The sequence below is a fragment of the Emys orbicularis genome, chromosome 6, assembly GCF_028017835.1.
Source record: "Emys orbicularis isolate rEmyOrb1 chromosome 6, rEmyOrb1.hap1, whole genome shotgun sequence".
In the NCBI taxonomy this organism is placed as follows: Eukaryota; Metazoa; Chordata; order Testudines; family Emydidae; genus Emys; species Emys orbicularis.
The window spans coordinates 112028916-112055080 of record NC_088688.1 but is presented as its reverse complement, the minus strand read 5'-3'; the positions used below and the strand labels follow the sequence as shown (position 1 = coordinate 112055080).

Genomic DNA, 26165 nt, shown 5'->3' with positions numbered 1-26165 from the left:
ATATACTCTCATACACTGAAAACAAGACATTGTTTTCAAATGGCTTTACGTTGTTGTTTTTCTCCGCATGTGACTGTTAATGTGAACTTGTAAATACAACTGGAAATTATTTTGCAGGACCCATTAGGAGTCCTTGGTGGAGCAGAATACCAATTGAGGACAAGATTTAAAGAAATAAGAGTCTAAAGTTAATCATCTAAATTTATTTTTAGACACCTAAACAGGGCTGGGCATCTTGGTGCCATTAGGTGCTCAGCATTTTTTTTGAAAATTGGGTCTTGTATTTAGATGTCCAAATATGGATGTACCCTATTTATGAAAATATTGTCTTTAGTTTCCAACCCATTTAAATTTGAACTATTTTACATTGTACACAGTGATTTTGGTGAGATAATAGAGGATATAATTTTAGAGGTTCATTATAAATATAAATTATAAACTGATGCAGAGTACTTAATACACTGCACATTACCTTCCTTCAGTGGTTTTCCAATTTAAGTTAACTTATGGCCAGTCACCACATTTGTTTGGGCCCTGATTACAAATCCATATAGAAAGAGAATTAAATAGATTCTTCTTTCATCATTGATTTTAATTTAAAATGTAATTCATGTAATGTAGTACAAACCTACAGATTTTAAGTTTGATGGGTTCATTTAAAATGAACTGCTAAGAAATAGCTTTTAGTATTGGCATATCTGTTGACAACCTTCTCATTAATGATAAAATCCCTTAAAGAATAACGTGGAGTGTTACACAGGAGTTTAGTGGATGAATAAAATGGACTTTTATTGGCATGCACTTTCCTTTCTCTTTTCATGCAGTGGTGTGGTGAGCAGATTTTTGTAATTAAATGGTAACTTATCCTAACTCATTTATCTATCATGTCCTTTATGTGTTCGTATATGAGAGAAAACAGATCAGAATGTGGTTATCATTGGGGAAAAATGACAATTACTTTTGTTATGTGACTATGACAAAGGGAAAATGTCTTTTGTCCCTGTAAGCCAGTTATATCATAAAATACAGATTGGTTTTTATTTGTTTATGTAAATACCATATTATGACAAAATTTACAAACTGTAATATTTTACCAACCCCTTCCATCCTGTTTCATTGTCATATATTTTTTTCTTTGCAGTAGAGCGTTCCTAATTGATGATTCCCTAGCTAAGAAACCCATTAATTTTCATAAAACAGCAAACATTTCACCTTATATCTAATAGCAGAGTGCTTAGTGAAATCTTCTATACTTAACTTGAGACAGTATGGTCTCTTGGTTAAAGCAGATGTGTGGAAGGTAGGACATCTGGATTCTGCTCCTGAATGGGCCCCAAAAACTTGCTGTGTGAGCATTGGAAAGTCATGTAACTTTTCTGTGCCTGTTTCCCTCTTTGTAAAGTGCTTTGGGATACTTGTATGATAGATACTATATAAGTGCAATGAATTATTGTTACTAAGACATAAATAATTTTGCAAAACATACTCTATAGTATATTATGAAGGTAGTATAAATAATAAACTAAATTGAAATGGCCAAAATGAATTATTTTGAAATGATCTTCCTTAGGTATTTTGAAATCATATATATTTGCTTGATTGCTAACCATGTGAATTTCAGTGATCCTCAGTCATTAGTGCCATGTACTTTTCGCTTGTAAAGACTTTCTCATAACTGCTGATCACTGAGTAACTAGGACAAACAGAACTGTCTTCTTTATAATTTGCCTACTCCTCTCACCTGATTCATTCAGTAATGTTGCAATCCAGTCTTTGTAGCACTATATTTTATTTCCATTATGTCACATTTTGATGTCACAAGCCAGTTTCTGCCATCACTGAATGAACGGAGCAGGATGACTAGACTGAATAAATAAAGAAGATGATATTTAACATTTAAATAGCTCTTTCTGTAGAACTCAAAGAACTTTCCATTTTACATGTGGGGAAAGTGAGGTGCAGAGAGATAAGTGACATGCCTAAGATTAAAGAGGAAGTCTGTAGAGGGTCTTGGAACAGAACCCAGACCTTCAGAAAGGAGGGTGACTTTGTTTTTAGTGATGGAAATCAACCTCTTTCTCCTCCATCTAGAGCAGCATTGCTATCTGATCTATCTACATTTCGTATTTGGGGGAGAGGTTTGAATTAACCTTAATTTTTAAACAAAATATTGCCATGTGCTGAACCACCATATTACATCAGTTGTTTGCTGATGACATTGCAACACTGCCCCATCAGGAGGCATGTGGCACAAATATTCAGTGCTGGCTGTCAGCCAGATTGGGAGGAAACACCTTCAGTTGGGATTGAGCATCAACCATCATCACGGTAAAGAAATGGCTTGAGCTACTGCTTCCATAATCTCCAAGCTGTATATAAATATAGTTGAAAAATTAGGATTAGCCTTGAACAAAGCAACATCAGGGAATAAGAATTGAAGATTCAACAAATGACGTGTGTCAACTTGTTTGAGATGGAAACATATTTTATTTTAATATTTTAATTCCTTGGAGTAATTGTCTTCCCACAATAAACTGGAAACACTATGAAAGCATAAAGTCCAACAAGTGAGGCCCAAATTATTATTGAAGTATTTTTTTCTCTTATTTTAAACCTAAATTCTAGCTAAATTCTAGCAAAAAATAAGATCTGAAAATCAGGCTAATTTATATAGGAGAGAGCTTTGTTTTTTTATGTCGATATCACCGTTAATTGACAATGATGAGAGAGAAATTCCAACAAAAGTGTGCAACTATATGGTTTATTGTGCTTTAAACAAAATACCATGAAAATTTCCTGTTCTTGTTTTAATTGAAGAAAACTGACTTTGCTTATTTTGCCTTATTAGGATTCTTCCCAAGCAGCTCTCAAGGGTGTGATGCTTTTCTTCGCCACAAGATGACGCTAATTTCTCCCTCAATATTGAAAAAATATGGAATTCCTTTTGACAAGGTACAGTAGAATTTATTTAATGATGTGCCTCTGTGCTTAGTATCCAGGTATGTGTAGCTACAAAGGCAAAGCAAAACAGTATCTTTTTATTCAGGCCCAGATTCCAAATTACTGTTGTTAAAACAAGCTTCTGGGCTGTTTGGTTGTTTCCTTGGTTTGGTCTGGGATTTTCAAAGGAGCATAAGGGGGAGTTAGGTTGCCAAATCCCGTTGAAATGTAATATAATTATTTTAATATGAAACAGCTTGAAAAATTAAAAGCTTTTATGTTCCAAACTCATTTAGTAATAGCTTAATTTTTGAAGCCATCAACAGTCCATTATGTAATATTTTTTGATATTTGGTAAATACAAATTTATTTAGATTGGTACTACTACATTAATTCATACAACTCTTAAATAGTGGTATTAGATCATGTTGTGTTTGGATAAAACTTTTTAAAGAAATGTTTATATGAACTATGCTTTATTGTTTTCTTTAAGTAATGCAGTGTAATTTTTATTGGCATTTTGTGGTAATAAGTTTCAGATGAAAATACAAGATGGAATAAATGTTTGAAAATTTATTTATTGTGAAACTTTAATGCAACTTAGATGTAGTTAGAAATACCATAATAATAACAATTAATAATAATCATAATCAGATGCTCCTTTTCTGGGCGACAGATTATTTTCTACAAAATTTAGTGCATATGTTATTCTTTTGCTTTGTGCTGGTCGATAGTGACTGAGTGAGAATGGGTATACAACATGAACATTTTATGTAAAGCAGGAGAAATAAAAAAAAGAACTTTGGCTTGATTAAAAAAATCTCCTTTTGGGTTTGAGAAGGATTAAGTACTTAGCTGCTTGCAAAAACATTTAAAATACTCTGTGTACCCTCCTCGCCACTTGATTTTTCTTCCCATGATCCTAGCTCTTCTTTACCTAAAAGCTTTTTCACTTGTGACTAGGTGTGCACTTCATGTGGGTGCAAGGCAGTGAAAGTGTTTTTTTGTTTTGTTTTTGTTTTTTAAAGTGGCATCAACCTATGCCAAGATTCATTCAGCACCTTGGTGAGCCTGACATTTGTTTGTGTGATATTGAAATTTAGCAGCCCTCTGATCATTATACAGTTATGATCATTATATGGATTCTTGATTTCCCACCTCCAGCTTTTCTAAAGTGAATAGAGGAGTCCAACAATAAGCCTGTATATTTTTCTCACACAAAATCCACTTGCAGAATAAGCCTATCAGTTTTTGTTTGATTGTTGTCTCTATTTTCACATATGTGATTTATTTACTTATAGGTAGCAGGAGGATCTATGTAGATTAGCACAGCTGCTCACTTTTTCACTCTCTAAATTGTATGGCTACGTAGGGCCTCCTATCTTATGCAGTTTAGATTTATGGGATATTATTAAAAGAGGTTAAGAGAAATAATGTAACTACTATTTCTTTTCATACCCTTGTAATTTATCACTAATGTGTCAAATAAAATCACGGAATTTAGATCTATTGTTTTGGATTTAATGAACATTAATCTGAGCAGTATATTTTTCAGCATATGGAAATGGTAGAAGCATAAAGTTTAATAACTTGCTGGCAGATTTGTTTTTAACATTGTCAGGCTTGTGTTTGGGGTAGGTAGGTGAGTCTAGAGCAATAAGATCGGTTGCTTTATTTCAGTGTCTTGGACTTTCCCATTTTCTATTTTTAAAAATGTGTTAGAAATAGTTAAATAGAATAAATTTAGTTCTGTCACCTAGTGTTAGGAAGAAGCAGCCTGTACCCGAGTGCAGTTTTAATTAATGGGATTCAGTGAGAATGTGAATAGAAAGAATCAGGCTGTGATCTCTCATGGCTTGCTGTGATAGAACTGGAAACGTGCTGAACACTGATAAGCCAGCCTACGCCTACCAGGTGACAGCTGAACTGCCGCTTTTTGCAAAAGAACACCTGCTAAACTGTCATCAGTAGGGAGGTGCATGACAAGATAAATTTGGGAATTGCTGGCACTGAGAATGTTCTTTCTTACACATCCCTGCAACATGATTTGAAAACTCCAATCACTGTGTGTGTTTGTGTACTATATATTTACACACATGCTTATGCGTATATAAAGCATCCAATTGCTTCACATTTATGCTGGAACCATAGGATGGTTTATATATTTGTATATAGAGTATGACTTTTTTCATTCTTTAATCTTATCTCAGTGAAGTTTTTGCTATCTTTCCCCCCCCCCCCACTCCATTCTGGCCCAAAAGTACTGTGATGGTGGTGATATCAAGAACACGCCAGTATCTGGAGTGCCATTCCTTTGGGTTTCTTGTTTCATACAAACACAGAATGCACACACTACATTCATATGATTGTGAGAACAGAGTTTTGAGTATATGTGGGGTCCAAATGAGGAAATTAAATACAAAAACTGTTAGTATCATGATTGAGAGTTTAAGACATTAAAGGTAATATAAATTTCTACAGAAGTGTAGTGTGACCTTGTTATGGTGGCTGTGTAAAAGTTAACTAACTTTGAACTTTCTGCCTTTTACTGTATTTAAAAGTGCAACCACAATGTTGCCTTACCATAGTGTCTTTTCATTTTTGTGAGTTTGTCTCACCTGACTGTATTGTTCAGGCAAAGCATTATTAGACCCACAGAAGACATCCCTCTGATCATTAATGTCTCCTGGTCTTCCACTAACCAATAACCACTGCTTGGTGCCCAAACATCTGCCCTTAAGTTTGTTCACAACAAATAGATTCTTTCCACTGGCCCTATTTTCTGACCTAAATTTAGTGTCAAGGGACATGTCAAATGAAGTATATGGATTTTCGTTCACCTCTTTACTCTTTGATCACTAATGCCATCAAGTAGCTCCTATCAGCCAGTTGAAGAGAGGATGTGGCTGGGCCATCTGTTCAGCAGCCTCCAGTGAGCTCATCCTTTCTGCAGCCTTTGATGGCTGGGGTCTAATGGAGCTCCCAATGGAAAGTAAAACAGTCCCTAACTGATGGGAACTCTTGGGGATTGCAAGCAGTGGTTCTGCTGCCCGTTCTCCATTGATGAATGGAGCAGACCCAAATAGCACATGGAGGTGCATATTACTCCACTAGCAAGAGAGAATCCTGCCCAACATCACTAACTTTATTCCACTGTTTTCTGAACATCTATATTGCATGCTGTTCACTATCTGGTATTCAACTTTTAAGTGTTTGGGGATTCTGTTTATATAGTTGTATATTTTGTAGTGTCATTGGGTTTTTTCCTCACTATAACTTAATCTACTGAATCAGTGGGCTGCAGTCTCTTTCCACTGAATCACTCTCCATTGTATTTTGTAAGGAAAAGTGATCCTTTGGATAAATCCTTGTTTACTGCATAAAGTGGTGTTAAAGCTTCACTGCCCAGTGCTACTTGAGTACCTTTTCCCAGACCTGATGCTTTCCATGCTAAGCCTTTCTCCACACCCTCTGGGTAGAGTTCTAGTCATGTATTGTAGCAACATCCTGTCAATATCCTCAACACTGTTCAAAAACCCTCAGTAAAATAAGTGTTAATGGAGTGTAAGGAAGGAGATTTTAATGGCACAAAGTTTAGGATATTCATTACATCATTTAGAATACAAAGAGTCTTCAGCATTATTAGTTATTGTAAAGTTGTAGTAGTGATATTACACAAAAAGTGTGGTTCTGCTTCCTTGAAAAAGACTTTGAAGAAATGGCACCTGTTTGTGTATTATCCACTAATAGAATGTGTGAAAGCTAAATTAGCTCCTCACTTATACATGTATAGTCCCACTGTCTTCAGAATAGGTTGTCAGTGACACCTGTGAAACCTAATTAGCATTAAATGGGTCAGGCACTGAAAAGTTGTGTGGGGATGGGAAAGAGAGAGGAGAAGAAATCCCCCTCTATCCTACTTCAATAAAATGGAGCATCTGTGGCACCATTCCAGAGAAGCTACTTAAGGCCAGTGGATGAAGTAGCCTACCCAGCCATTAGAGTATGCCCCCTCTATTGGGGAAGGTAGCCAGGGCCGACGAGAGGAGGGGGGAAGCCGGTACAAATTACCGGGGCTCGGCGGTACGGAAGGGGGCCCGGGGCCCAGCTTCCCCCCCTCTTGTCGGCCCTGTTTAGCCGGTCCGCCCTTGCTGGGGGGCCCGAACCTGCTCTCGGTGGCCCTGTAGCAGCAGATGTTTGGCTCATACCTTCCCCTGCTGGCTGCCACCCTGCCTTGTCTGGTCACTTTAAATCTTATGCTCTACTCATTGCCCCCCATGTATTGTTAATAGGGGTCGTCTGCTTTTGTGAACGCTTTCTGAATTTGTGGCCTGCTCTAATGTGGGGATACTGATGGGCCAGAAGCTTGTTATTTCAAAATGTAGTCAGTAAAGTCTCCTTGGGTGCATTCAGGTCTGCCTATATTTAATCCAAATTGGATGCTATGTGCAAATGTCAAAATAGACATCAGCAAATGATGATAAAGTCATTGCGGAGAAACTAAATGGATTCTTTGCTTCAGTCTTCACGGCTGAGGATGTTAGGGAGATTCCCAAACCTGAGCTGGCTTTTGTAGGTGACAAATCTGAGGAACTGTCACGGATTGAAGTGTCACGAGAGGAGGTTTTGGAATTAATTGATAAACTTAACATTAACAAGTCACCGGGACCAGATGGCATTCACCCAAGAGTTCTGAAAGAACTCAAATGTGAAGTTGCGGAACTGTTAACTAAGGTTTGTAACCTGTCCTTTAAATCAGCTTCTGTACCCAATTACTGGAAGTTAGCTAATGTAACACCAATATTTAAAAAGGGCTCTAGAGGTGATCCCGGCAATTACAGACCGGTAAGTCTAACGTCTGTACCGGGCAAATTAGTCGAAACAATAGTTAAGAATAAAATTGTCCGACACATAGAAAAACATAAACTGTTGAGCAATAGTCAACATGGTTTCTGTAAAGGGAAATCGTGTCTTACTAATCTATTAGAATTCTTTGAAGGGGTCAACAAACATGTGGACAAGGGGGATCCAGTGGACATAGTGTACTTAGATTTCCAGAAAGCCTTTGACAGGGTCCCTCACCAAAGGCTCTTATGTAAATTAAGCTGCCATGGGATAAAAGGGAAGGTCCTTTATGGATTGAGAACTGGTTAAAAGACAGGGAACAAAGGGTAGGAATTAATGGTAAATTCTCAGAATGGAGAGGGGTAACTAGTGGTGTTCCCCAAGGGTCAGTCCTCGGACCGATCCGATTCAACTTATACATAAATGATCTGGAGAAAGGGGTAAACAGTGTGGTGGCAAAGTTTGCAGATGATACTAAACTGCTCAAGATAGTTAAGTCCAAAGCAGACTGTGAAGAACTTCAAAAAGATCTCACAAAACTAAGTGATTGGGCAACAAAATGGCAAATGAAATTCAATGTGGATAAATGTAAAGTAATGCACATTGGAAAAAATAACCCCAACTATACATACAATATGATGGGGGCTAATTTAGCTACAACAAGTCAGGAAAAAGATCTTGGAGTCATTGTGGATAGTTCTCTGAAAATGTCCACGCAGTGGTCAAAAAAGCAAACAGGATGTTAGGAATCATTAAAAAGGGGATAGAGAATAAGACTGAGAATATATTATTGCCCTTATATAAATCGATGGTACGTCCTCATCTCGAATACTGCGTACAGATGTGGTCTCCTCATCTCAAAAAAGATATACTGGCACTAGAAAAGGTTCAGAAAAGGGCAACTAAAATGATTAAGGGTTTGGAACGGGTCCCATATGAGGAGAGATTAAAGAGGCTAGGACTCTTCAGCTTGGAAAAGAGGAGACTAAGGGGGGATATGATAGAGGTATATAAAATCATGAGTGATGTGGAGAAAGTGGATAAGGAAAAGTTATTTACTTATTCCCATAATACAAGAACTAGGGGTCATCAAATGAAATTAATAGGCAGCAGGTTTAAAACAAATAAAAGGAAGTTCTTCACGCAGCGCACAGTCAACTTGTGGAACTCCTTACCTGAGGAGGTTGTGAAGGCTAGGACTATAACAGATTTTAAAAGGGAACTGGATAAATTCATGGTGGTTAAGTCCATTAATGGCTATTAGCCAGGACGGGTAAGGAATGGTGTCCCTAGCCTCTGTCTGTCAGAGGGTGGAGATGGATGGCAGGAGAGAGATCACTTGATCATTACCTGTTAGGTTCACTCCCTCTGGGGCACCTGGCATTGGCCACTGTCGGTAGACAGGATACTGGGCTAGATGGACCTTTGGTCTGACCCGGTACGGCCTTTCTTATGTTCTTATGTTCTGTTATGTTCAAATATAATTTTCATTTCTTTAATAAGAGAAGGTCTTTTTAAATATGTTTTTTGTGTTTTTTTTCTTGTTATGTAGATCACACAGGAGGCAGGGGAATTTATGATAACCTTCCCATATGGATACCATGCGGGATTTAACCATGGTTTCAACTGTGCAGAATCAACCAACTTTGCCACAATCAGATGGATTGATTATGGAAAAGTAGCTAAATTGGTAAGTAGGAAGAAGAACAATTAAGTTCATCTTGTACATCATCCTGTCAATGCAGTAATATTCCATATTGTGCATTTACTAGCATGTTATAACACTTGCAATACATGTATTTGTTATTGTAGTAGATTTTATGTATGACTTAATGTGTATATTGTATGTTAAAAATCTTTCTTTTTCAAGAGATATTTTTATGTAGTTAAGTTTATATAAGACCATATAAACTGATAATTATGTTTGGAAGGGAGACACAGAATTTCTTTCTGTTCTTCTGAAACCCTATACATCTTAGTCCTAGAGGCAGCTTGGAAATCCTCTTATTCAAGTCACATATAGCAATTCTGCTCCCTTATAGAATTTTATATGTATCTTGGAAAACATGCCACAGACTTGAGGGGAAATGTGCCTGTTCAAAAGAGGACAAAGATCAATAAGAGGGCTGACCTAAATGAGCAAATTAAACTTTAATCTGTAATGTTTTTTTTAAATGGCAATATTTTGTGATAAATTAAATATGCTCCCAGAGTGGCAACGTTTCATAATTTAAAATCACTAATATATTTTACAAAAGAGCAGTTTCGTGTCACTGTTTTAGTCTATGCAGTGATGGTGTAGCTATGTCAACTCGAGGATATTATAGAGAGAAGGCGGATGAGGTAATATCTTTTATTGGACCAAGTTCTGTTTGTGAAAGAGACAAACTTTTGAGCTAAACGGTGTAGCTCAAAAGCCTCTCTGCCCAACAGAAATTGGTCCAATAAAAGATATTGCCTCACCCAACTTGTTTCTTCTATTTTAGTCTGAAATTTTGCATATGCTGCATGTATTTTACATTCTGTTCACATACAGCATGTGGGTAATATACTGAATCAAATGTGTGTATTTTGTTCAGCAAAAGGTCATTAATGTTGTACAGTATTTTATATGATCTCTCCACTATTAAAAAGTATGGATTTTCAGAGCATTGTTTAGGATGCTTTGATAAATATGTAATGTGGAGCCACTTTGCAGACTGAGATATTTTGTACTGACAACAACAGCATCTACAAATTGTGTACGTGTTACATTAGCTAATGAGATGACAAGTGAATTAAGTTCAAAAGCAAACGTGGGAGGAGGCAGGGTTGCAACAAAATAATCCAGGAAGCGTATAGGGTTAAATACTTGGAATTGGAAGAAGACCTTGAGAATATTTTCTATTAGCAGAACTTCTTGATTTTAGGCAATATTGACTATAATTGTGAATGAGATTGATGAGTGGGTTTCAAGAGATAAAAGGCCTGAAAATGATTCATTGTTTCATGTAGCCTATACATAGGCATTTACTGTAATTAAAATAATGAAAACATTAATAAGAATTTAAAGTGTTCAGCTAGGTCTTCACTTTTAATGCAAAACTTACATTCATGATAGGTAATTAATAAGGCCCTGATTGGTAATACTGATTTTTAAGATCTATATATTTAGTAGCTCAATGGTTCAAAAGATAGTAAAATGAACCACCATGTAGAAGACTTGAGTTTAACATATCTCTAGGGGTCAAATTCAAATGTGGGGTAAGCCGATTCGTTGAAAAGTTAGTGGAGTTTCCCTCTCTTAGTCCTGAATTTGGTTCTAAAAGTCCTCATTTTTGGCTAGGAGGTCTTGGTTCATTTAGTCCATTTTGAGTATTCTTTGTCCATGGAAAAAGCAGTCATTAAAATACATTGACTTTCATGCTGTGTACCGAAGGTGTAATACTGTGTTCATGTATTGTATAAGAAGGTAAAATGGCTTCAGGGTGTTTGTAATCAATTCAAAGTGTCTGAAATCTTCCAAATACTATTTGAATCAATAATAAGAAGAATATCTGCTATACAGAAATCTTAGGGATTGTAGTTGTGTGAATCCCAATTCCTGTGACTAGAGGCCACAGTCATGAATTGCACTCTTCATTTTACTATATATAATAAAAAATGTCAGAATTAAAGCCTGACTCATTGAACATTTTGCTTCATTTTTTAATTAATCAAGAAAGACTTGGAAGCAGTATTTGCCAAATAAAACATATCTCAGGATATTGCACAACTTTCATAGAATATCAGGGTTGGAAAGGACCTCAGGAGGTCATCTAGTCCAACCCCCTGCTCAAAGCAGGACCAATCCCCAACTAAATCATCCCAGCTAGGGCTTTGTCAAGCCTGACCTTAAAAACCTCTAAGGAAGGAGATTCCACCACCTCCCTAGGTAACCCATTCCAGTGCTTCCCCACCCTCCTAGTGAAAGTTTTTCCTAATATCCAATTTAAACCTCCCCCACTGCAACTTGAGACCATTACTCCTTGTTCTGTCATCTGCTACCACTGAGAACAGTCAAGATCCATCCTCTTTGGAACCCCCTTTAGGTAGTTGAAAGCAGCTATCAAATCCCCCCCTCATTCTTCTCTTCCTCAGACTAAATAATCCCAGTTCCCTCAGCCTCACCTCATAAATCATGTGCTCCAGCCCACTAATCATTTTTGTTGCCCTCCACTGGACTCTTTCCAATTTTTCCGAATCCTTCTTGCAGTGTGGGGCCCAAAACTGGACACAGTACTCCACATGAGGCCTCACCAATGCCGAATAGAGGGGAATGATCACGTCCCTCAATCTGCTAGCTATGCTCCTACTTATACAGCCCAAAATGCCGTTAGCCTTCTTGGCAACAAGGGCACACTGTTGACTCATCTCCAGCTTCTCGTCCACTGTAACCCCTAGGTCCTTTTCTGCAGAACTGCTACCTAGCCACTCGGTCCCTAGTCTATAGCAGTGCATTGGATTATTCCGTCCTAAGTGCAGGACTCTGCACTTGTTCTTGTTGAACCTCCTCATATTTCTTTTGGCCCAATCCTCTAATTTGTTTAGGTCCCTCTGTATCCTATCCCTACCCTGCAGTGTATCTACCACTCCTCCCAGTTTACTGTCATCTGCAAACTTGCTGAGGGTGCAATCCCCGCCATCCTCCAGATCATTAATGAAGATATTGAACAAAACTGGCCCCAGGACCGACCCTTGGGGCACTCCGCTTGATACTGGCTGCCAACTAGACATGGAGCCATTGATCACTACCCGTTGAGCCCAATGATCTAGCCAGCTTTCTATCCACCTTATAGTCCATTCATCCAGCCCATATTACTTTAACTTGCTGGCAAAAATACTATGGGAGACCATATCAAAAGCTTTGCTAAAGTCAAGGAATAACACGTCCACTGCTTTCCCCTCATCCACAGACCCAGTTATCTCATCATAGAAGGCGATTAGGTTAGTCAGGCATAACTTGCCCTTTGTGAATCCATGCTGACTGTTCCTGATTACTTTTCTCTCCTCTAAGTGCTTCAAAATTGATGCCTTGAGGATCTGCTCCATGATTTTTCCAGGGACTGAGGTGAGGCTGACTGGCCTGTAGTTCCCCAGATCCTCCTTCTTCCCTTTTTTAAAGATGGGCACTACATATTAGCCTTTTTCCAGTCATCCGGGACCTCCCACAATGGCCATGAGTTTTCAAAGATAATGGCCAATGGCTCTGCAATCACATCCACCAACTCCTTTAGCACCCTCGGGTGCAGTGCATCCGGCCCCATGGACTTGTGCTCATCCAGCTTTTCTAAATAGTCCTGAACCACTTCTTTCTTCACAGAGGGCTGGTCACCTCCTCCCCATACTCTGCTGCCCAGTGCATTAGTCTGGGAGCTGACCTTGTTCGTGAAGACAGAGGCAAAAAAAGCATTGAGTACATTAGCTTTTTCCACATCCTTTGTCACTAGTTTGCCTCCCCCATTCAATAAGGGGCCCACACTTTCCCTGACCACCTTCTTGTTGCTAACATACCTGTAGAAACCCTTCTTGTTACTCTTAACATCCCTTGCTAGCTACAACTCCAAGTGTGATTTGGCCTTCCTGATTTCACACTTGCATGCCTGAGCAATATTTTTATACTCCTCCCTGGTCATTTGTCCAATATTCCACTTCTTGTAAGCTTCTTTATAAACACTTCTTTTCAACAGCAGTTACATAATAATATAAAGCTAATGGAAACAAAACAACATAATTATTTATTCTAATGATATTTGTTGGTATTTGTTCATGCGATACAAATACAAGTTGATGGAATGTTAAGGGAAATGCATGTTACTGTTTTAATGTTCCAATATTAATTGTAAAACAAGATACATTAGGGAAATGTCAAGTTACAACTTTACCTGTTATATTTGATATTTAAAGTCATCATATTTGAAACAAAGGCATGTGGGAGACAGACAGGTGTGGAGGAGCACACCGTTTATTAAAGGGGATACTCTATATCCTAGTGAAGAGGAGGGGCTAGAAGTTGATGAAGTACAGGTAGTAACTGAAGAGAAACAGCCAAATGAAAGAGTCCCATTCAATAAAGGGAGATAACTAAATATTGACAAATTTTGTAAGTGTTCGTATACAAATGCTAGAAGTCTTAATACTAAGATGGGTGAAGTTGAGCTCCTGGTATTAAATGAGGATATTGACATAATAGGCATCATAGAAATTTGGTGGAATGATGATAATCAGTGGGGCACGGTAAAAAATATATAGGAATGACAGAGTAGGTTGCACTAGTGGGGGAGTGGGGCTATATGTGAAAGAAAGCATAGAGTAAAAATCTTAAATGAATCAAACTGTACCATAAAATCTCTATGAATAGAAATTACATGCTTGAACAATAAGACTATAGCAGCATGACAGTGATTGTGAAATGCTCAGGGAGATTAGAGAGGCTACAAAAACAGAAAACCCAATAATAAAAAGGGAAGAGAGAAGGTCCTCTCATAGATTGGTAACTGATTAAAAGATAGGAAGCAAAGGGTAGGAATATATTGTAAGTTTTTTGCAATGGAAAGAGGTAAATAGTGGGGTCTCCCAAGGATCTATACTGAAACCTGTGCTGTTGGACATATTCATAAATGATCTTGAAAAAGAGGCATACAGTGAGGTGGTAAAATTTGCAGATGATGCAAAATTACTCAAGATAGTTAAGTCGAAAGCTGACTGCGAAGAGTTACAAAGGGATCTCACAAAGCTGGGCAACAAAATGGCAGATGAAATTCAATGCTGATAAGTGCAAAGTAATACACATTGGGAAAAATAATTCCAACTATATATAAAAAAAGATGGGGTCTAAATTAGCTGTTATCACTCAAGAAAGGAATCTTGGAGTCATCATGGATAGTTCTCAGAAAACTTGTGCTCAATGTGCAGCTCCAGTCAAAAAAAGCGAACAGAATGTTAGGAACCATAAGGAAATGGTAATGAGAGAGAGAATGTAATACCACTATATAAATCTCTGGTATGTCCACACCTTGAATGCTGTGTGCAGTTCTGGTTGCCCCATCTCAAAAAAGACACATTAGAATTGGAAAAGGTACAGAGAAGGGCAACAAAAATGATTCTAGGGGTATCGAACAGCTTCCAGGCATGGATAGATTAAAAAGACTGGGACTGTTCTTCTTAGAAAAGCGATGAGTGTATGTGGGGGGTGGGGTGGGTATGATAGAAATCTATGAAATCATGACTGGTGTGGAGAAAGTGAATAGGGAAGTGTTATTTACCCCTTCATATAACACAAGAACCGAGATCATTCAATGAAATTAATAGGCAGCAGGTTTAAAACAAACATAAGAAAGTAATTATTCACACAATGTACAGTCAACCTGTGGAACTCATTGCCACGTGTTGTGAAGACCAAAAGTATAAATGGATTTTAAAAAGAATTAGATAAATTCATAGAGGATAGGTCCATGGATGGCTATTAGCCAAGATGGTCAGGGACGCAACCCCCTGCTCTGGGTGTCTCTAAACCTCGGACTGCCAGAAGCTGGAACTAGATGATAAAGGATGGATCCCTTGATTTGTTGTCCTCTTTGCTTCATTCCCTCTGAAGCATCTGGCACTGGCACTGTCAGAAGACCCTGTATGGCCATTCTTATGTTCTTATATTAATAAAAATAGAGAAAACAATGTATGTTGTTAACTATTCTTGCATTATATTTGTATAACAGTTTTAAAGTATGCATGATACCAGAGCTTTTGCAAACTGAGAAATACTGTTTCTTGGTCTTCTGTTAGGCAGGAAATGGAAAACCAGGGAAAATCTATAGTTGCTTGTACTGGAACTCCAGAGAAATTTTCCAAAAATGTCAATTAATTTAAAAAGGATAAGAAATCTTCTCTGCTTCAGAAGGCTATTGTGATGTTAGTAGGTTATATCCACTATGCTAATATTATTATAGCATTTAATAAAACAAGCCACACAGTTTTATGTTGCAATTTATGGTTCTTCAACTGCGGTTGAAGTTTAATCTGTTGCTTCTTCTCTGTCTGTACATGACACTTACATGACTTTTAATTGGGGGGAAAAGTTTTGGATCTAAATACAATTTCTAGACTACTGTTACATTTTTCTCTTTAATATGTATTATATTGGAGATGCCTTTCTGGTGGCAGTGAAATGCAGTAATCTAGGTCAGTAGTGTGTAGTGTTCACCTTAGAGGCTTTTGTGTCCTGAAGACTGATTATTTTTTCGACAAGGCAATTCTGAGTTACTTACAGCTGTATTATTGTCTATGCCACTCCCCTCCAAAAAACCCAAAATGAAACAAAAAAACAAAACAAAAAAACTAATGAGCTACTGCCTTCATCCCTTTTTTTTTTTGTCTGAACGATAGCTAGATATATAATAGCATACAGTTTTTTATTGACGCTACAGTAAATACTTGTTAAAGAACATTATTATTGTCCTAAAGAAAATGCCATGAGGTAAAGGGCCCAATGAAATAAATTGCCTACAGTTTTAAATGGGTCATGCCTTTAAAGAGGGAGGCATGTTTTGAACACAGAACTAAAGGAAACAAACTCCTGAATTCCAGTTCTTGCTCTGAAACACTCATTCTGTGGCCTTGGGGAAATCGCTGAACTCACTGTCTGTTTTCTCATATGTACACCTACCTCCAACAATCCTGTTTTAGCTGGGGCGGTCTTTACTAAAGTCCTGGGGAATATGATAGCTACACCTCTTTCCCAAAGGCTGTAGTGCTGCACGAGGGCTGCATGTGAGAAGGCAGGAGGCCAGGTGGAGAGAGGCCGCACGCTTTGTCTGCTGTCTCAGGTACTTCTTTCTACTGTAGTCTCAGTGCAGTGAACAGAGTGGTGACACCTGTGGAGACAGGTATGGGGTCTGGCACACATAAGAGACAAGTGGGATGCGGGGCACGGTTGACACATGGTAGAGTGCACAGATTTGTACAGAGGACATAAGGAGATGGTTAAAGGGGATAAAGGAAAATAGAGAGAGAAGGGTGGAGCATTCCAACCTCCCCCTGCCCTAGAAGAGAGAGGACAGAAACCACATTAACCTCTTCCCACTGATCCTCTGGGAAGAGAGAGACCGAGAGACGCCAGAGAAGGAAGGGGGCCCGGCATCCATCCTGACGGCGCTTAGAGGACTGGGAGGGGAGCAGGCTGTCTGTGAAATGGGTTTAAGTGTTCAGATACTATAGTGACAGGAGCTAGAGAAAACCCTAAGATTAGATAAAACTTACTGTATTTATCTCATGGTAGGTCACGTAGGTTAGTTAGTTATGTTTGTAATGTGCTGTGAAAATGAGAGGTGTACCATACATTTTAAGTATTATTAATAGTCATCCCGTAGCTTCAGTTTCTGGAATTTAATTTATTGATACCAAAATGTAAAGGCTATGAAAGAAGGCAGATGGGACATTTCTTTAGACTCCTGTCTTATTATTTACCTAATGGAGCTTACGTTTATCTAAGTAGGCTGGAACTCCTTGTTGTTCTGCAAACAACATTTTAAGCTATCTTACTCCAGTGCATTTTGTTAATGTTGGTAAAACAGATGAACCAGTGTCAATTAGTTTGTATGTTTTGCTGGGATCTACTTTAATTTGTGCCGAGTAGGCAACTTGTGTGCTGAAGTAGGGGCAATGTTCAGGCATTAAAGTTGCTGAATATAAATGTTTACACACCATTTTGATTAATTTTTTTGTATTCTACAAAATAAAATCCCTTCTGGAGAGATTGGATAAAAGATATTCACTTTAATCCAAGAATGAACTTGCATCTCTCTCTTTAGCCAAGATTTAATGATGTGTAGCTGTGCGGGGGAAACACTTCTAGGTAATCTGTATGCAGTCAACTAACATTCAAACCTTTTGTAGTCTTGACCATCACATATTTTGATTTTCCTTGTTTATCACAGTTTAAAGATATTTGAATTTTTTTCTGACTCCTGCAAGTGAGGGATAGCTTTTCCCCCAAACAGTAATTAATTACAAGCAACTATTTTCAGGACTGTTGTGGAAAACCATTACTTAAAACCCCATTTACCTATTTAAGTATTTATTCCATGCTCGTCACTGTGGTATTTGAGTATTTTCTATATAATTCATTCATGATTCTCTTGTGCTCCTGTCAGTATTGTTGCACTCACCTCTGGACATGTTAGCATTTTTAGAACACTTTCTATGTATTAGTTTTTGAGCTGTCATGTTAATCATGTGACCTTGGTTATGAGAGGATAACTTGGAATTAAACAGAAAGAGCTCAGATGGCAAATTGAGTGACATCTTCTGGAATTACGTACTGTAGTTTGACCTGTGTTGCAGTAAGGCTGGTTTGGGAGTTTGTATGATGATCTGGCACTGATAGTACGTTACTGAAATATATTTATAAGAAGCTGTCTTGGCTTGTATTGATCATCATTTTTTCCGTATTACTTCCCCATTAAATAATTTATTGAAAAAAGGACATTTTTTTATCAGAATTTCTTGACTTTTAGGGTGAATTCCATGGCTGCCCTCATAAAAAAATTACAGGTGGAGTCCTTTCATTTTCTTTGTGTGAATGTACTTTAGGAAATTATGTAAAATGTACCCAGAAAAATGCATCATCCATTTAACTGTAATTGAAAGGTGATATGCTAAAATCTGGAGAATCACTCATGATTTCCACCTTCTCTCCAAATGAAAATACTCATGGAGAGGACCAATAAATGCTACCTATTGTACTGGGGTGCTAGAGTTTAGAAACGGACTGAAAAAAAGTTCAAAACAAGATTGTGTACTTTTATCTACTGATGTATTTTCTCCACATTACATTTCTCATCCCTGCTGTTTATTAGTGTTGTTAATTGAAAAACAAGCCCAGGAACAAAGAAAGTTTTCCCCTCTCTTTTTTCCTGTTTGCAGAGCCAGGGGGGTTGGGCAGGTGAGCTGAGCTTGGGAATTCTCTAGACCCTGCAGGGAGGATGCTCTCAAGGAGAAAAGGTCTCATATAGCTCCTCCTTAACTCAACCACATGGGCTAAGATAGAAGGAAGCTCTCAGGACAGAGCCAGTCCCAGGATAAAAGGACTCTGGCCCTCTCCCTGGAAAGAGCAGACAGAGGTGGAGAGTAAAAACCTTTGCAGTATTTCGTCTGAACACAGGTGAATTCATCAGACTTTCCTTCCTTCAGTTTGGACATTTTTTCTTCTCTGCTGTTTACTCCAATCTCCTCCTCCACTGTCCTTCCACTGCAGCCTCATTCTCCATGGCCTCCAAGCACCTCCTCATCTCTTCTTGCCCCTTTCCTCTCAGTCATTCCATCCCCTCAACCTCCCACATCAATATCTCCACCACAAACCAACCAAAAAGAAAAAAAAGTGGAGAAAACATGACATTTGCCAACCATTTCTCATATCATGCCCTTTCCCTCACCCCTCCTCTATCTAGTCTATCTAAATTATATAGTCCTTGTGGCAGGATGATCTCTTCCTATATGTTTTTATAGCACAGTGGGACCCCAATTTGAGTGGGATCTTCAGTTGTCACTATAGTACAAATCATAATAATATGTGTAAAATGCAAGCATTTGTCATGGTCCTTCCTTAGGGCCCAATCCTGCAAACAATGAAGCCAATGGGACTACTCATGTGAATGGTGTGTTTGCAGGACTGAGTGCTTAAGTGTGAAATCCCATATAAAGGTAATTTGAAACTGGGGTCAGTGCATGCCGGTGATTGAATGGATCAGAGCTATTGAAAAATAAAAATATAGGTTCATTGACTTCAGTGGAGATTCATCGTCTTACGTCTGGACTCATTTGGCTCTTAGTGATGGTGTTGTTTTTTTGAAAAGAGCATATCTGGAACATAGATTGTTCTTAAGAAAACAAAATGCCTATTTTAAATGCCCAGTTGGAGATGCTCATAGCTCTGATCTTGGAAATTTCCTCCTCCTGAGAGCAAGTGCCAGCAGCCGCCTTTGAAGCTTAGTTTACTGTTTAAAAATTATATTTGAACACTGCCAAAAGTGCAAATGAAGTAACTCCAAAATGGTGGATTTGAGCATTTCTGAATCGAATGTGGAAAATAAGTGTTTTGAGGGAAGGAAATACTTGGTAATAAATCAACATACAGTATTTATATAATAATCATTATAGCCTGTGTATAAATGTGCTGTCAACCACTTATGACTTTAAAGAAAGAAAACAGCATACTTTGTCAGTACCTTTCTTTATTCCTTTTGCTATTGAAGTAGGTATTTTGAAAAAAAAAAATTGTTCCTGTCACTTCCCAATACTACCTGCTCCTCCTCAATCAAGAAGCGAGAACCTAGGTTCTTTATTGATGATATCTCTGTGTTTTGCTATGAAAATGATTGTGCTGGCACAAATTCAACATTATGACTTTGTAGTGAGGTGCTGGAGAAGGCTGTAAAAGAGAAACACCTTAGCTGAATTAAATCTTTTTTAATCAGCAAAGGGGGGAAGGAAAAGTGTAAAAATATGTAACAGATGACTGTCTTGTATGTGATTTTTATTTTCAAGGTTGTCCCCAGCGTGAAAGTTGTCCTTTAAAATTTGCTCCCCTTTTTAATGCCTTCATATTGGCAGAAATGCTTGTTGTCACCTAATAGGAAGAACAGATGTAGCTAGATTTCTAGCTCTTGTGATGTGTTATCCCATGGTAGTTATAGGTGTACTATGCTTTTTAAAAGCACAACTCTGTATCTCTGTTAATGTGAACTTTCTCTTTTACAGTTGTTCTATAATTCTTGTTTGATCTTATAACAAATGGCATAATATAATTGCATCAAAACTCATCAGTATGGAAATGTAACTGGTGTCATTTGGGTAAAATAAGATCCAGCCCCAAAGCTCACCCATTCTTCAATCTGAAACAAACTTGAAGGGCTTTTTTCAATTCTGAAGACACATTACAGGAGTATAGGAATTGTAATGTTTAGCATAGACCAGTGGGTTCTCAACCTGTGGTTCTCAGCACACAGCTGCAGCCCATGTGACATCCTCACGCCATATATATTGTGTGTCTGTGGCCCACATAACCCATAGAGAGCTTTATATGTGGCCCACAATGGTAAATAGGTTGCGAACCACGTGGGTTGTAGCCCACGAAAGCTTATGCTCTAATAAATTTGTTAGTCTCTAAGGTGCCACAAGTACTCCTGTTCTTTTTGCGGATACAGACTAACACGGCTGCTACTCTGAAACCTGTCATAGACTGTACTTCCACCAGTAGATGGTGCCATATCCTTATCTTAGTGGTAAGTTATCTTCCCTGTCATTATGTTGTTGATCTTACCTAGGGGGTAACTGGAAGGTCAGTCCTGCCTTTGTGTTCTGAGGTTGGTACTTGCAATAAATGTCTGTGGTTCTTTTAGTGAGTGTTACAAAATCCTGTGAGGGCACATCAGTGGGGCATCATGAGAGAACTTGCAATACTACTGCTGTGCTGTACCTCTTCAGTGCGCTAGTTCTCATCAAGCGAACATGAGTATAAAAAGCAGTATAGCCATGGTAGCATGGTAGCATGGGCAATGTCAGTGTGTACAAACCCACCTGAAATCAGTGGGTATGTACTCGGCAGAGCTAAGCTGCCCAGGCTACCGTGATTACATTCCTATTTATACTTGTGCTAGCTAAGTGAGAACTAGCACAAGTATGTGTACGTGAGCTGGGAATCTTGTCCCTTGCTCATGGTGTAGACATAGCTGTAGATAGTTACATTGGTCAGGGGTTTAAAAATCCACACCCTGACTGACATAGCTATGCTGGCCTAACCCGCACGTAGGTGCTGCTGTGACAATGGAAGAATGCTTCCATCGATGTAGCTCAACTTTGTTCCAGAAGGTGGCGTTCCTACAATCGTGCAAAAACCCCTTTCGTTGCTGTAGGCTGCATCTGCACTATGGGGTTATGCCGACATACCTGCGTCAAATGAAGTATGCCAGACTAGTCCCCGGAGCGTAGACACAGCCTAACTCTGATATAGTTTTGTGTAAACTTCATATCACTTTTCTTTGTTTTAAAGTAACATGAGGAAAAATGTTAAGGTCGCTATAGTTCATCTTTATATTTAGTGTCTTTTGAGTATGTGTTGAAAGGGTCAGTGTAGGGATCTTTTGTATTTTTTTTTTAACTGACTGTAGCACATCAAAGAAACTCTGCAAACCTTTTCTACTAGAGTCATGGGCTCCTTAAATACCATTCCTTCATTTCGTGAAATTAAGTTCATCATTACTCATGCATATTCTGCAGCAGTAGCTGCTTAGAGACCTGTTTTCTGTGGATAGGTTAGATCAAAGTGCTGGCCTGCAGGTTGTATTTCATTTTTTCCCTTTGGTGGGATGAAGTGCAGTTGTTTTGATGTTAGGTTTGATGGATTTGTTTGCCACTGCATTCATTAGCTTCACATCAAAAAACTGACAGGCTGTTAAATGAAACTTTGGCTTAGATTTTCAGCTTGACTGTTTGGAGACGTTTGTGAAGATATTTTTGTTTTTGTGTTGCAGCAGCCTCAGGCACTTATGAATGTCTCAAAGGGAAGAAAAGTTATTTACTATACTGATTTCATTGAGTAAAAAAAAACATTGTCTTGAGGACAGTCATATCTAGCGTACGCTATCCAAAATATTATATTTATTATGTTATATAAATTGATAGAGAGTGAATAAACAATTTTGTCAGAGAGGAAAGAAAGAGCATAGTCACTACCACACACAAGGCATTTTTCCAGCCCTAACATTATTATTAGTTTTTATCCTGTGAAATTAAGGCAAAAGATGCAATGGTTCAGAGGAGTTTAAAAAAAAAAAAAAAAAACTTTACATACAGATCACCCAAACTGATGCAGTTCTGATATTTGACTGTCAATATTCTCAGCGAAGCAGGTTCATAAATGATTAATCTGTCATCTACTTTTTATAGTTTGAGTTGCAGACATCTGAGCCAGGTAACTTTTCTTTTTTGTTTAGGGTTTCTGGGGTTTTTTTGGTGCTGGATCTTGGTACATCTAATACTCATAACAGTGGTGTCAGGGATAATTTAGGATTTATACAATTTAAGAGGCACAAGTGCAGAATTTCAAGCAGGAAACGTTGAAATTAATGGCTTACATTGGTTGCCTAACAGTTACGCAGGAAGTGCTGTTGCTGTATCTTCTTAATTCAGGATTAGCATTGAAAAATACCTTCACTTTTCCTGCTATCTAAAGCAAGTTGAGCATGGATGGAGGTATTGTAGTAAAGTCTCCAGTCCCCTTTCTCTCTCCATGTGACTGCTAAGCAGTATTTTGGGATAGCTGACTTCCTGACAGACAATATGAAATGGTGGGAAGAGTCTGTTCCTTTCATGGGGTTCCTGTCACAGGTGGCACATTAAACATTTCTTTATCATTTCTACATCAGTACAGTGCTGGTCCATACAAAACAATTATGTAATATAACCTACTCTCCCACAATTTGAATAAAAATATGGGGAGCCTAGGTTTGAAAAAAATTGAGAAAGTAAGTGTGAGTGAGTGAAAAGTATTATGCCTGCCTAGTTTAAGGAAACACCATGTGGACTTATCCATATTTGTGGATATCTACATACTGAAATAAATGCATCTGTTTTTATTGTAACAACTGATCCTAGAAATAAAAATGTGACTCTATACATAGGGAACAGTCAAATAAATGTTTTTACACCATATATTCAAATAAATACCCTATATATAAAAGTAAAAAAAGATGGGAAAGTGAAAAGAGCTAGCATTGCTGGACTGCTCATCTAACTGTACATAATAATTTAACCTGCGTTTATGCATGAACATGGGAATGCACATGTATATGACAAGTGAAAGTGATATTTCTATGATACACTGTAGAGTCAGAAAATTGATTGATTTATCATGAATCTTTGACCACCTCCACTGCTGTCTGCTTTCTAATCCACCTTCCCCTTTTCATCCTCACCACAAACTTGGATTTCCTTCCAAAATTGCATCTGTCCAAGGCCCATGATGGGTAAGACCAGAGATTATTTTCTCTATATACAAATATCATGACTTTAAAGTCTGTTACCTTGTCACCCTGCAGGGCTAGAAACAGGAGTGTTATACCACTGAAAAGTGGAGATGGCCAATTTCCCAATGGGACATACTTCACTCACTTCTAGCTCTGGAATGGCTTGGTATATTGGACTTCAAAATTATTATAGTTTTAGGTACAAAAAAAGCTATTTTAGGTCATTTATATGAGGTTTTATGGCTCCCTCTGGTCCCTGTATAGTTAACTCATGATAACCAAGGCACTTGTCTTTACAAATAGAGGGATTTAAAGAAATAGTCTCTAATTTTTTTTAAAACACCATACTTTCCAGAATAGATTTTTCTCTAACATGTGGCATATACAGAATACATGACGGAATGGTGTGATATAAATGTTTTATCTGCACTCGTTTGGGATGATCTGTCTTGCTTGTCACTGCCATTCGTGGTTTAATTCCTTAAGGAGGCTTATGAAGGTAAACATTAACATATGCCTTTATAAAATACAGATTTTTTGTGTGTGTGTAAATCTGAATAAAAAATAATGAGATAGTATACTCTTCAAAGTGGATTTAGATTTTGGAGTACATTCAAGGAACTATGAATGAGCAGAAGTGATAGAATCTGGTTTTGTTTTTTTTAGCTGATTCTAAGTGTAAAATACTGTAGAAGTTTCATTTATCAATGTAACAAATGCACTGAGCTGACAGATTTTGTGCAAAACTAACAGACTTTCAGGAGCTATTGTTTTATGGCAGTTCTAACCAAAGAATAGAGTATTTTTTTCTTACAATAAGTCAATAGTTTGCAATAAACTTGTCTTTTCAGAATACCATTTGTATGAAATGTTGAGAAAAATCAATGTAATTTTTCTCTCCTTCCACTCCTACAGCATGTAAATTATAGTTATCCTTGACTTCGTTGAGAGAAACTATTTTGAATGACTGGTCTTTTCTCCATACATTAATGTCACAGCTATAAAGAGATATTCTTACTAGTCTACTATTTTTCAAAGAAATACAATTAGAGCTCCAAAAATTCTTCTTTGATACCTTTTTTGCTGAGTTCAAATAAATTTATGACAGTGCAATTAGAGTGTATATCTACATCCATTGCTTTGGAGTGAAAGTTGTTTTAATACCTATTTATTACATTCTCCTGTCTTAAGGGTCACAGAAATTTCCATCCTTGTTAGAGTTACTCCATATTAATCACTTCCATCATGTGGTCATCTATTCTAAAGGACAAAAATGGACTTTGCAATCTTAATGTTCTTCTAACTTTTTTTGGTTGTGATTTCCTAACTATATTAAAAAAAACACTACAATCCCCAAAACAAACCAAAAAACCCTGCCCTTCCCCCCTCCCCAGAAATTCCATCATGTGGAACCATATTGGCCCCGCCCCAAACTTCAGTCATCGGCAGAGTTCAGCCTCAGGCAGACACCTGCCATGAGAAGTTTCAGCTGGAAGAGTTAAAGTTTGGCAAAGTTTATAAGCAACTGAAATCAGGATCTTATAGTGGAAAGTGTCTGGCAACCTTAACTGTAAGGGGTGCTCCCTCTCTGCCTATAAAAAAAAATACACGTAAACCTCATTTATTAAAAAAATCTCTTCTCATTTTTGTATGATCCGGATTTTTGAATAGTCCTTAGTCCTCATTGCATTAAAAATCCCCTCACACCCTTAAAATAAACACAACCCTTCTGTTCTATTGGGAGAAATTGGGTTCTGTTTTATTGTCTGATAATATTCATGTACAATGAATACTTGAGTCCAGAAGCTTGAATTGCTTCTCATTTATACTACTGTGAATCTGAACTAACTAAATCCTTTGGAGTCACTGGACTTGTACCAATGGAGAACTGGTGTATCTGAAAGAAGACTCAGGTACAAGATTAATTTCCAGTTTCCATTTTATCTCTTCTTTCTACTTTATAGTTCATAATTTTTCAAAGTATAGCTATTTTTTTCCATGCTTGATATAACAGAAAAGCAAATTGTTTGGGGTTGAAGGGCCAAGGGGTTTGAACATGATTCATAAAGCCCTTTTAATTTTTTTTTTTAAAAACATGGAAAAAAATTCCCTTATGTTCATAACTCACAAGCATCAAACTTTAAGCTTGGCTTGTTTTATACCATAGTCATTTTGGGGTGATATAAATCTGAAAAAACATAAAAAAAATTAACCTGCTATTTGAAAGATGGCACATTTGTGCACATGTTAGAATGTGTTTTATTCTTTTATCTCAAACAGTTCAGAATTCTGGTCACGTGGTTAGGCTCTGATCCAGTACAACACTTAAGCATTTATAACTTT

The 26165-nt window shown here is 37.7% G+C and overlaps 1 protein-coding gene across 1 annotated transcript in view; it reads left to right on the top strand.

Annotated features, from left to right (window-relative positions):
• The window catches only part of KDM4C (lysine demethylase 4C), a 429818-nt gene that overhangs the window by 104643 nt on the left and 299010 nt on the right, over positions 1-26165 (top strand). The window contains 2 exon segments of the mRNA XM_065406934.1: positions 2849-2952; positions 9338-9475. Of these exon segments, the coding sequence (XP_065263006.1) occupies positions 2849-2952; positions 9338-9475 (242 nt within the window).